Genomic DNA, 13,737 nt, shown 5'->3' on the forward strand with positions numbered 1-13,737 from the left:
GGAGCAGTTAGGGGCGGGGAGTCTGGGGGCAGTCAGGGGACCGAGAGCAGGGGGTGGTGGTTGGGGGGAGGTCCGGGGGGGCTGTCGGGGGGCGAGAAGCGGGGGGGTCAGATAGGGGGCGGGGGCACCAATGAACTATTTAACTACCAGCTTAGCAGGTGCAGAATGATGGGTGAATGTGCCTTTAGTCATTTGAAGGGTTGCTGGCATTGTCTGCTCACAAGATTGGACCTCAGTGAGAAAAATATCTCAATGGTTATAGCTGCCTGCTGTGTCCTGCATGATATCTGTGAAGCAAAGGGGGAAAAGTTTCTGCCAGGGTGGAAGGCAGAGGTGGAGCAGCTGTCTGCTGAATTTGAATAGCCAGATACCAGGGCTATTAGAAGAGCTCAGCGTGGACCTATATGGCTCAGGTAGGCTTTAAAAGACCATTTTCACAATGAGCCAGAATAATATATGTTGTTGTAGAGTCTGTCCCCCCTTCTCCTCCTCCTTTTCCATGTCCACCACCTCTTCCTCCCTGCTGTTCACAGCAGGGGTTTGTGACTCAGGCTTCTCGGAGGTATCCACTGTGCTGTGGCAGGATCGGGGAGAGGGGAGGAGGGGGTTCAGCTGAGCGTGGCATTCAGCTCTTCGTAAAGCAGCAAGTCTGCAGCTTGGCACGGGATCGATTGTTGGCCTCCCTGGTTCTGGTATGCCTGCTGCAGCTCCTTGGCTTTCACATGGTGCTGCTGTTGGTCCCTGTCATAGCCCTTCTCCTGAATCCCCTGAGCAATCTGCTTGTAGATGTCAATGTTTCTATGACTGGTTCAGAGCTGTGCCTGTACAGCCTGTTCTCCCCACAGGCCCAGTCAATCTAATATCTCCTGTCTACTCCAGGCAGCAGCACATCTGGAGTATGTAGCCAGCATGGTCGTCTGGGCAGTTGCAGTCAACAATGGAGAGCTGCTAGGTGTGATCGCCAAACCAGGCAATGAGGAAAAGGAATTTCAAAAATTTGCAGGACTTTAAAGGGGAGGATTAAAGGATTTTTAAAGGATTTTTAAATAAAAAAGGAAAGCAAATGGACAGAATAAGAAATCTATGGCCAGTAAAGTTAAGGATAATAAGGAGATTTTAAAATATATTAGAAACAAAAAATCCTGACTATGGTATTGGTACATGATGAGATGGAAATGGTAGAATTATCAATAATAAATCAGAAAAAGCAGAAGTGGTCAATAAATATTTCTGTTCTGTGTCTGGGGAAAAAACAGATGATCTAGTCTTATCATATGGTGATGATAACACTTTCCATTCCACTAGTATCTCTGAAGGATGTTGAATACCAGCTACTAATGTGAAGCATTTTAAAATCAGCAAGTCCAGATAATTTGCTTCCAAGGGTTTTAAAAATGCTGGCCAGGGAGCTCACTGGACCATTAATGTTGATTTTCAATATGTCTTGGCACACTGGGGAAGTTCCAGAGGACTGGAAGAAAGCTAATGTGCCAATATTTAAAAAGAGTAAACAGGATGACCTGGGTAATTATAGGCCTGTCAGCCTGACATCAGTCCCTTGCAAGATAATGGAGTGGTTTATATGGGACTCGATTAATAAAATATTAAAGAAGGGTAATGTATTAATGCAAATCATCGTGGGTTTATTAAAAATAGAACTTGTCAAACTAACAATTTTTTGTGAGATTACTAATATGGTTGATAAAGGTAATAGTTCTGACATAATATATTTAGACTTCTGTAGGGCATTTGACTTGGTACCATGCAAAATTTTGACAAAAGAACTAGACCAATATACAATTAACATGGCACACATTAAATGGATTTAAAACTGGCTAACTGATAGGTCTAAAAATGTAATTGTAAACAGGAAATCGTCATCAAATGGTTTTGTTTCCAGTGGGGTCAAGCAGGGATTGGTTCTTGGTCCTACGCGATTTAACATTTTTATCAATGACCTGGAATAACACAAAATCATCACTGAGAAAGTTTGCAGATGACATAAAAATTGGGGGCATGGTAAATAATGAAGAGGACAGGTCACTGATTCAGAGCTATCTGGCTTGTTTGGTAAACTGGGCACAAGCAAACAGTATGAATTTTAATATGGCTAAATGTAAATGTACATATCTAGAAACAAAGAAAGTAGGCCACACTTACACAATGAGGGATGCTATCTTGGAAAGCGGTGACTCTGAAAAAGAATTTGGAGTTGTAGTGTACAAACAGCTGACCATGAGCTCCCCGTGTGACACTATGGCCAAAAGAGCTAATGAGATCCTGGGATGCTAAACAAGGGAATCCCACACTGGAGTAATGAGGTGCCCCAATAGCAACTATGGGTGAAACCAGACAATCACTACGCTCTCGAATGAACTCACACAGGAAAATGATGAAAGACAAAAACACCACATCACTTGTGGGTGAACACTTTTCACAAAGCGATCACTCTATATCTGATCTCTCAGTGCTCGTCATCAAAGGAACCCTCCACAACACTTTCAAAAGACAAGCGAGGGAGCTTAAATTCATAACTTTGCTAGACACTAATGTAACTTTAGCGCCCTCGTGACCAAGATGGAGTCTGCTCTGCAGGCAGCGCTGGCCAAGAGATGAAGCATGCAGGAATGCAGCAGGAAAAATTCCTTCCACCCCAGGAGCACCTGTTCTAAACCCCCCAAAGTGAAACACACCCACCCACAGGAAAAGTACAATGGATATAACAAAGGGAGATATTTATTTGCAGATGGATGAAAGGAAAAAAACAACAAGGGGAAATGTAGGGGGAGCAGTAGAATAGGGCTGCATCCAAACCAAGGCCCCACAGGCCCAGTGGTAGCACAGTCTGAAAGGGCAGACACTGAGCAATGTGTCTGCACACAGAGTTCAGGAGTCCAGTGCTGAGTCTTGGGTGCTCCTGGTTGTCTTCGGCGCCAGTGAACTTTCCTCAACAAACCCCTCCGGTGCCCTCTTCTGCCGCTCTCTGCAAAGCCACACAGAGCGACAACCTCCCCACTTAACTAACTAGCAGCCTCCCTCCTGATCCCAATGCAGAGTCACAAGCCCCAGTACTCACAGCCCCATGCAGCTCTGGGCAGCAGTGATACTGGGTCCAGCTCCGGCCTGTCCTTCTTGGGCCATTCCTCCCTAGCACAGTGCTCCTCCTGGCTCCTGTCCTAGGGTGTCCCCGATCAGCCGCCCTGTCCTTCCCAGGCTTCAGGCAGGTTCTCTCTCCTTCACTTTGTCCAGGGCCTCCCTGCTGCAGCCCTTCTCTTCCGGGGCTCCAGAGCCACACCCCCAAGTTTCCCTCTTTTCTCTCACTGCTCCCCCTCCCCAATAGGAAAAAGATTTAAAGGGGCTATGCTCTCTAAACCCCAAGGGGTTACACTAAAAATCCTGGTTTTATGGCTTATTACAGCAATCTGTAACCCACTAACCCCACTTTTTGTTCTATGACCACAGGCCACTTCACCTGGAATAGTCCCTCGAAATATGTGTTGACTACGTAACTGTTCCACCTCGTATTTAGCTGTGGCTAAATACAGAGTATCTTTCCCAGACTTGAAGAAGAGCTCTGTGAAGCTTGAAAGCATGTCTCTTTCACCAGCAGAAGTTGGTCCAATGAAAGATATTACCTCCCCAACCTTTTCTCTCTGCAGTGATAATAGGACATTCAGTCAACATGCTGCCTGACCATAGTGCCTAATTGCTAGATTCTGGGATGCCATCCAAAACCAAGGCTGAAATCACCAAATGCACTTCAGTTAGGGTTGCAAACTGAATATAACCAAATTGAAAAATAACTGACTGGTACAGTTTGATGGATTCAGCAAAAAAAAAAAAAAAAAAAAAATCCAAAATAGCCATTTAAGTTCACTAAAGAAAGATTTTATTACTGATCTTGCACCTTGAATTTCAATGGTAAATGGAACCACTTTTAAACCACTACCCCATAGCCCCATCCCCATGTCAAATGGTACATACACAGACTTCAAATTGATTTTGTCTAAATGATAAATGAAATCGGAATGTAATCTCCCTACAAGCTACAATTGGGATTGGCTGAGGTTGCTGGTTCCCTGGCTCAATGGAAGGTTCTGTAACAGGCTCACAACTCTGGAACTCACTTTCCCCCTTGCTATGATAGAGCCTGAGTGTCTTGACTTTCAAGGCCTCTTTGTTTCCCCATGTTTCCAAAAGGTAGCTCGCCTATGTAGGATACAAAGGATTTTAGAGGGGGCAGACCTAATGAGCCTAACGGGCAGGAGGGAGTGTTGTATTAATGTCTGATGGAATAAATGGCCCCCAAAGTCAAAGGTGTTAATGTGAACCTGTCAAACATCCAACAGTAAACATGTTTTAAATGAGGTTCAGAGTTTGATATACAGCACCTAATCCTGCTTATTATCATGGAAAACACATCATTACAAATCTTTTAAACATTTTATTAAAGATACAGAAAAGAAGGAAAGCCAGCTAAAGCATTTACAATGTAAAATATTATGTAAATCTTTCATTTTAACAACATTCCTTGGTTCCTTTCCCTCTAACTGGAAGGCATTTTAAAAGGACCCCCCCAATTTGACAGTCTGTCAGATGGTATTAAGATGGTAATAATTGTTCTTTTTGCAGAAAAAAAGAAGACGGTCACTGAAATGGGCTGGAGCTGCTGCTGCTGAAATCTGATCCCATTTCCTAAAAGACAAGACAAACACACAAGAGCTGAGAAAAAAGAACATCAAAGAGGAAAAAAAAGCAGCTTCTGTTAACTTTCATTTGCAACCTCATACCTGGAGAAACACCAGAACCCTCGTCTTATCCACCTATCAGGAATGAGTGTCGGCAGGTGCTCCTGCCCAGCCGTCAGACAGTCAATGAACACAGCTGTGCCCTAGCAGAACCACTTGATATTTCAAGGCAGTCATGTGGCTTGCTCTTCAACCCAGCAGCTACAGAGGCTCAGCAGTTGCTTAATGCACATGTCCATGGATTATCTGTGTGCCAACCCCTTCTCCAGCCTAGATTCTACCCTGCGCCCAGCCTTATTCCAATCATGTTGCAGCCTTGCTCCTGCCTTGGAACCAGCCTGATCCTGCTTTTCCTGACTTCCAGTAATCTGCTTCTGATCTCAGCCCCTGGTTCTGAGTCTGCTTTGACACTTGGCTCTGGCATTTGAACTCTGACTTTGGTTCTGACTTTCAGCTCCGACCCTATGCTTTGACTCTTCTTGACCTTGGGCTCTGGCATTCAGACTCTGACCACTGGACCTGACTCCTGTTCTGACTGCTTATTCCTCGTCTCCCTGAAACCACCACTCTAAGACCTGGCAATTTGTACAAGCATTGGGCTGTTTAGGACATTGCTTTTCTAGCCACAGGCTTTGAGCAGTGTTGCAAAATACAGTCTTGGCTAGGTAAGCCAGACTGTCATTGTCCCCACACCCTATGTGTTCTTTTCCTTCCCCACCCTATTTCTTCTCTTTTCTATCCCTTTTCTTTTTTCTTCTGTTTAATAACAAAGTCTCACATCCCATCTGGTGTTCGGGAGCTAGCCAGAGATAGTGGAGGTCATGATGTCATCTGGTTTCTCTCTCTGGCCCCGTCTAGTAAGGAAATCTCTTAGGAGCAGAATGACAAATGCTCATAGTGTTATGGTGGATCCCAAGGACCCAGAAGACCGTGGGGGTGGCAACCATGATGGTAAATCTCACTGCAGCAGTTGTTGGCAGCCATCATCTTCTTCTACTAATTTTGCTCCAAAAGTTGTCTTTTAAGAACTTGAAAAGGGGATGATAAGTGGAATAGTCATCCCCTCATTATTTTGTTCAACCATTAGGTCTAATTTCCAACACACCAATTTTAGTAGATTGATTTCTGGTCCCATGCTTTTCTTGTTTAGTAGGCATTATCTTAACACAGTCCTTGAATTATATCAGTATGCCTTTTATTTGGACTAATTCAGTCTCTCTTCCTTTTCCCTTTTTTCCCATCAACATTTGTTGTTACATATTTTTGTGACTTTTATAAATCTTCACTCACTTTTTACAACTGAGCTCAATTAGGGTAAATGTGTAAGCCCAGTTATCACAACAGGTGAGACGAATTAATATCTAATTGGTTTATTTTGAATTAATTGACCTGTTCTAGCGTAATTGGATAGATACATTTTATGGAAATCCAAAAAAGTGCATAAAATGTATGTATAAGGTGAAGCTTTTGCAGTTTATATTGTTACCAGCAACTCTAAAAAAAATGTATCTAAATATACATGCATTTCTAAGGCTCCTGTCTCCATAATATCTAAGCACCATACAGCAATGAAACACAATTGAGTATGCATAAATGGCAAGTTTTTGACAGCCTCCTTTGTTCCTTGTATTTCTTTTCTTTTCTTCTCTTCCTTTCTGTCTCTTTCTTCCTCCCTTTCAGTCTCCACAGTTACTGGTTGATGTGAGGCTTTGGTGTTCAATGCAGACCAGTACAAGGTTGTGTTGCTGCCTTCCCTGCAACTGTGTTCCTTAAATGCTATGCTACTGTGGCTCACAGCTCTGACACCAACAGCTAGCATATAAGCATGCAGATGACACACTGGCTTCCACTGCCCAGTTACTGTTTGCAGAGTGACACCTAACCCTCCCAGTCCCAAATTTCCCCAAAATCATCTGTCACTATGACAATCTGTTGAGGTTCCCAGAATTGGGAGTTACTGTGGTAGCCCTCTCAGCCTCAAAAAGTGAGAGTTTTGCTACTGCTAAGATGTGTGACAATTCCCTGACACACCAGATTGTTTGTTTGCCTGGCCAGCAAACTCTTCAGCACTGTGCCAGGCCAAACCTTCCTTTGGAGGTAACAAACAATGAACCCCAACTCCTGTGTTTCCCCAGAGCCATGTCCCTACACTGTCCAGCCCTCTCTTGGAACACTCACAGAAGTTAAGTCTGTTGCTCCTTTAAATACATTGCAGCTTATTAATTTAATTGCAGTTTGACAAACACTCTTATTTCAATCACAGTAAGTTTTAGTCATTGAGACTAAAAGCCCTGTACTGAGAATCTTCAATCATACCTCAGTACAAAAAATAAACAGTAATGATGTGATCAAATATTTGGGTGATACATAGCACCTGTAATCTGTATCTCTGAACTCTTTGTACTTCATCATTTCACAGATAGCAACTTCCTCTGGGAAAATTAGGTTGATGGGTTTGAAAAACAAGACATTTTCATTAGCCTCTTCTGGTACTCATATTCTACATTCAGTAGTTCTCCATCATTTAATAGTCTGCTCTCTCATGGAGAGTTTACATTTGTGGTATCTCTAAAACTAAAAATTAGTCATTGAGACTAAAAGCACATGGTTCTGTTTGGAAAAAATGAGAGGGGGATAAGAAATGCGGTGAAGTTGGCATTGACGCATACATTCTAGAACTTTGTAGATAAACCATACGTATTGCTGAACTATCTTATCTAATCTAAATATTAAACTCTAAATATTAAATTAAATATGGCTGTGAGTGAGATGGAAAAGAATTGTGGTCCTTGAGTGGTTAGAAAATGAACTTGTACTCCATGTAACAGCTGTGTCAAACCAATGTCAAGGTCAATAGGCCTGGTAGAAGTGGCAGAAGAAATGAAAACAAACTGAAACAAAAGTAACTGCCAGAACAACAGATGCAAAACCTGCAGATGTATCTCCACTGCTATAATAATCAATAGCCCCTACAACAAACCTTTCAAGATCCATGGGTCCTACACATGCTTATCACAATATGTGGTGTACCTCATCCAGTGCACTAAATGCCACAATAACTGACTATGTGAGTGACACAAGACAACCTCTACACTCTCTAATGAACTCACACAGAAAAACAATAAGACAAAACCACCATATCACCTGTGGGCAAACACTTTTCACAAAGTGACCACTCCATATCTGACCTCTCAGTCCTCATCCTCAAAGGGAACCTGCAGACCACCTTCAAGACAAGTCTTGAAACTTAAATTCATAACTTTGCTAAACACCCCAAATCCTGGTCTTAATAAAGATGCTGGATTTATGGCTGATTACAGCAATCTGTAACCCACTAACCCTCCTTGGTCTTATGACTGTAGAGGTGTTGGCTGCCCACTTCATCTTGAATGATCTCTTGCATGTGTTAAATGCAGTGTGGAACACATAAGGAGTTAGCGGTGACACCTTTCCCAGACCTGAAGAAGACCTCTGCCTAGCTCAAGCTTTTCTCTTTCAACAACAGAGGTTGGTCCAATAAAAGAGATTATCTCACCACCTCCACCTTTGTTTCTTGGAAATTAAAAGCAACCATCACAAGGATAAAATGACTGCAAACTGCCTGGGGTTTATTTAAAAACACCAAAATAGAGGCTTACCCTAAATCTATACCCCAAATAAAAAAATAAACAAATAAAACCAAAAGAAAACAACAATAAAAGTAAAAACAAAAAAAATGACACCATGGCTAAACAGCAGAATAAAAGAGGCAGTTGGTGAGGGGAGAAGGATCCTTTACATATTGGAAGTCAAATCCTAGTGAAGAAAATAGAAAGAAACATAAATTCTGACAAGTGTAAAATTACAATAAAGCAGGCCAAGAACTTTTTTTTCTGTTTGATTTTTGTGTCCTTAACTAGTTGCTCTTCAAATTCTAAGTACTTCAGAAGCAGGAAGCTTGCCATATGTGTGTGGGTGACCGAAGAGCACTCAAGGAAGACAAGGCCATTGCAGAGAAGTTAAATGAATTATTTGCATCACTCTTCACTTCAGAGGGTATGGGGGAGATTCCCACACCCAAGCCATTCCTTTTAGATGATAAATCTGGGGAACTGTCCCGAATTGAGTTGTCAGTAGAGGAGTTTTTGGAACAAATTGATAAATTAAACAGTAATAAATCACCAGGACCAGGTGGTATTGTGATGATATTCATCTGAAGAAACTCAGGTATGAAATTGCAGAACTACTAACTATGGTGTAGAACCTCTTGCTTAAGTCAGCCTCTTTGCCAGATGACTGGAGGATAGCTAATGTAACACTGATTATTACAAAAGGATCCAAGAGGCAACCCTGGCAATTACAGGCTGGTAAACCTAATTTCAGTCCCAGGTAAACTGGTTGAAATTATAATAAAGACAGAATTCTAAGACACACAGATAAGCACGATACGTTGGGGAAGAGTCAACACAGCTTTTGTAAAAGGTGAGACATGATTTCCCATCTATTAGATTTATTTGAGGGTGTCAGCAAACATGTGAACAAGGGTAATCCAGTTGATGTAGTGTACTTGGACTTTCAGAAAGCTTTTGTCAAAGTCACTCACCAAAGGCTCTTAAGTAAAATAAGCAGTCATGGGATAAAAGGGAGGGTTCTTTCATGGACCAGTAACTGGTTAAAAGACAGGAAACAAAGGGTAGGAATAAATGGCCAGTTTTCACAGTGGAGAGTTAAATATCAGGGTCCCCCAACACTGTATACTGGATACAGTGCTGTTCAATATAATCATAAATGATCTGCAAAAGGGGATGACCAGTGAGGTGGCAACATTTGCAGAAGATACAAAATTTGCAGGCGATACAACATTCTTCAAGATCTTTAAGTACAAAGCTGATTGTGAAGAGTTAATATGGGATCTCCCTAAAGTGGGAGACAGGGCAATAAAATGGCAGATGAAATTCATTGTTAAGTGCAAAGTAATGAAGACTGGAAAACATACTCCCAACTATACATACAAAATGATCAGGTCCACAGTGGCTGTTACCAGTTCTCTGAAAACATCCACTCAATGTGCAATGACAAGCAAAAAAGGGAACAGAATGTTAGGAACCATTAAGAAAGGGCAGATAATAAAACAAACAATATCATCATGCTGCTATGTAAATCCGTGGTACACTGACACTTGGTATACTACGTGCAGTTCTGAGTACAGACGCTCCCTGACTTACGCAATCGTTCCGTTCTGGAACGCCTTGTGTAACTTGAATTTTGCATAAATTGGAAACATATACCTGACCATTATGCCAAAAAAACCCCACCTCAAAACCCCTCCTATTTCTAACTTACAGAACTTTTTCAATAAGTGCGGATTTGCGTAAGTCGGGTCTTATGTAACCCGGGGAGCGTCTGTACCCCATCTAAACAAAAAATACACTGGAATCGGAAAAGGTACAGAGATGGGCAACAAAAATGATTAGGGGTGTGGAACAGCTTCTATATGAGGAGATATTAAAAGAAACTTGGACTTTTTAGCTTAGGAAAGAGACAACTAAGGGGGAATATGATAGTGGTCTATAAAATCATGAATGGAGTGGAGAAAAGAAATAGGGAAGTGCTATTTACCCCTTTAAGTAACACAATAACTAAAGGTCACTTAATGAAATTAATAGGTAACAGGTTCAAAATAAACAAAAGGAAGTACTACTTCACACAGTGCACAGCCAACCTATGGAACTCATTGCCAGTGGATGCTGTGGAGGCCAAAAGTATAACTGGGTTCAAAAAGAATTAGTTAAGTTCATGGAGAATAGGTCCATCAATGGCTATTAACCAAGATAGTCAGGGATGCCATCCCATGCTCGGGGTGTCCCTAAACCTTTGAATGCCAGAAGCTGGGAGCGGATGACAGTTGATGTTTCACTCAGTTGCCCTGCTCTGTTTATTCCCTGTGAAGCATCTGACACTGGCCACTGTCACAAGACAGGATATTGAGCTAGATTGACCACTGGTCTTGTTACGAGAACTGGACTTGACAGAACTGCAGCCATTTTGTGTACTTACCCACCATAAACTGGAAGCAAATACCATGTAGTCAGGAATAATTTGTCCTTTGCTTAGGCAGACAAAACAGCTGTACAGCTTCAGTACAAAGATAGCTAACAAAGATAGATAAAGTGACAGATTCATGAGAATGAAAGGGAGTGTGGAAAAATGACCTTGTATCTGGGTGTCTGTAAGTTTCTTGCTGGGAATTGCTTTGCTGATAAGTAGAAACTATACTATGCTGTTGCTAGGGAAATTGTTACCCCATTGGGGTCACGATGAGTGATGTGCTTTGTTTTGAACAACATATAATAGATTAGTTCAGAGTGTGCAATTTGGAGACGTTTCAGAGAGGTTTTCAGCGAGCTAAGAGATGGACTTCCAACTCCCCAATGGCTAGGAAGAAGGCTGGCCACTGGAACCGGGCTGCTGACCAGTAGACAGCATCTCAGATTTTGAGTAACTATACCTGGGATACTCTACACTATTACTATTTTAGATGTGTGCTTTGGACTCAATGAAAGCAAGGATTTTTGAGTGAAAGCACTCTTGTGTGTACCAATCATTTATCAGATGGAGGAACTGTGCCCCCACTGATTTATGTCCTGACACTGTTAGCCTGGATTCCCCAGACTCAAAGCTCTTGGTAACTTTACTCTCTGCAAGGCAGTATAAAGAAATAAATCAATGGAGACGCAGCACATCCATCTGCTAGGTGGTTGGCATAAATCACACAAAGTCAAGTGCTTTCACTTAAAGCCTTTACTTAGTTTCCAGCACTCTCACAAGAATGCCTTTACTAAAAGTCTCTGCTTTATTTAATCTCGAGCACATACAAACACAATGGGTTACACAATACACAATAGTTACCTATGGTCTGGAGAGGTCTCAAATGATCTAAAAACAAGGTTCAACTGGCCAGCTATCTGCCAATTGCTGGGGATTCCGAGAAACGTCCAGAAGGTCAAATCCAAATTCTTAGCCTTGTCTACCCCTTTTATGTTAGTAACTGGTACAATTACATCAACAACACGTCAATCAAAGAAAAACCATTAAGCAAGCACTTTTTAAGCTGTTAGTTATACAGATGTGTTTTTGCAGTCTGGAGTCTCATAGGTATACACATACACACAAGTCATAAAGAGAGAGACTTCCTGTTTTTCACACATGCTTACCCCAGCATATCAGGGAGGACGTGGAGTCAGGCTCACTCCTTGTGATCACTGCCCCCCTCCCTCCCAGCTTTGCCTTAGTTATGCTAAGGCTGGTACAAAGGCCTACTAGCTTAGCTGCTTTTGACAATAAGTATAATAATTGCTATTCCAGTGCTAGCAGTGGCCTAAGCATTTTGCTGCACTGCCAATGTCTCCCCTAACAACAACACCTGGAAAACAAAAACTAGTTACCCTGGGTTATTTGAATCCAAAACTATGGTAACAGTCTGACCCAGTATGGCCATTCTTGTTGTCTTGTCTTATCCATATTTCAGGGGGTCACATACCATGGTGATGAGTGCAGTATAAGAACATAAATAGCATAGGATGGAACCTATTGAGATCTGTGATGGGGTATACACCCCACACTAGCCCTAATAGAGTTAAAGAGGTCCTGAGAGACCAGTTAAGTTACCTGGCATCACCTGAGAGAGGGAGGGTCAGAGCTAACTGAGAGTGAAGCTCAGCTGGGAAAGGGCTGACCTAGCACTATAAAGCCAAGAGGCTAAAAAAGCAGAAGGGGGCTGTAAGGGAAGGAGTTTACAGTCACTCCCCAGATGGAGGTCATCAGGAGCAAGAAGGAAGCCCACAGAGAGAGCACTGGGATCCTGCCCTGGAGTAAGGTGTCTCAACAGAGGCTAGGAGGGGAAGTAACCATGGACAGTAGAGTAGGCTCCCACAGTAAATCCAGAAACAGGTAAGATAAGATGCAGGGGATGGGCAGCAAGGAGCCCAGGGAAACAGCAACAGGGACGAGGATGGAGAAGACCTGGATTGCTGGTTGTAGGGTCCATGGGTTGGAACCTGGGGTAGTGGGTGAGCCCAGGTTCCCCTGCCAGCCACTGGTATAATGGCACAGAGCCGCAAGCTGGGGCTGAACACTGTCTGGAGAAGCATTAGGACAGTGGTCCTGTTGTTGGACCTTGTAACCCTGGAAGGGGTGGACTAAATGGTGACCTGGCTTGAGAACCAAGTTGCCAGAAGGCTGTTGCAGAGGAAGCAACAAGTGAGACCTAATAGCAAGAGATACATTCTCTGATATAGACACAAGGAGGTGCACTAGCAGTGAGTGGCAACCCCATTACAAGGTCCTGTTGTTCTACAGCAGAGGTTCTCAAACTGTGGTCCGCAGACCACCAGTGGTCCGCAAGCTCCAGTCCGCCGATAGTTCTCTGTAAGGTGCGTGCCTGGGCAGCTGCACACGAGAGAATGAAGGGCTGCCCACCTAATTAGTGGAGCCACACAGGCATGGCTCCACTAATTAGGTGCCTGGACCCTGGAGAAGATACACATGTAAGCTGAAGTGATGGCCTTGGGGGGGAATAGGGAGTAGGTGGGAGGGGGCAGTGGGGTGAGAAGAGGGGGTGGGGGGAATTTGGGACATACAAGGCTGCGGCGGCCAGAGAAACAGGCGACTTTCCCTAGCTCCAGGGCTGCGGCTGCTGCGGTGGGGGAGAGACCCCGCTCCTTCCCAGTCCCAGCTCGGGGGCTGCTGCGGTGGGGGAGAGACCCCGCTCCTTCCCAGTCCCAGCTCGGGGGCTGCTGCGGTGGGGGAGAGACCCCGCTCCTTCCCAGTCCCAGCTCGGGGGCTGCTGCGGTGGGGGAGAGACCCCGCTCCTTCCCAGTCCCAGCTCGGGGGCTGCTGCGGTGGGGGAGAGACCCCGCTCCTTCCCAGTCCCAGCTCGGGGGCTGCTGCGGTGGGGGAGAGACCCCGCTCCTTCCCAGTCCCAGCTCGGGGGCTGCTGCGGTGGGGGAGA

General features: G+C 43.7%; 1 protein-coding gene across 1 annotated transcript in view; it reads left to right on the plus strand.

Annotated features, from left to right (window-relative positions):
- The window catches only part of LOC140905309 (dol-P-Glc:Glc(2)Man(9)GlcNAc(2)-PP-Dol alpha-1,2-glucosyltransferase-like), an 80,628-nt gene extending 74,287 nt beyond the window's left edge, over positions 1 to 6,341 (plus strand). Inside the window, exon 3 of the mRNA XM_073328386.1 lies at positions 4,633 to 6,341. Within this exon, the coding sequence (XP_073184487.1) occupies positions 4,633 to 4,686 (54 nt within the window). The 3' untranslated portion in view covers positions 4,687 to 6,341. The remainder of the gene's footprint in view (positions 1 to 4,632) is intronic.
- Positions 6,342 to 13,737: the final 7,396 nt, after the last annotated feature.

The sequence above is a fragment of the Lepidochelys kempii genome, chromosome 1, assembly GCF_965140265.1.
Source record: "Lepidochelys kempii isolate rLepKem1 chromosome 1, rLepKem1.hap2, whole genome shotgun sequence".
Lineage (NCBI taxonomy): Eukaryota > Metazoa > Chordata > Testudines > Cheloniidae > Lepidochelys > Lepidochelys kempii.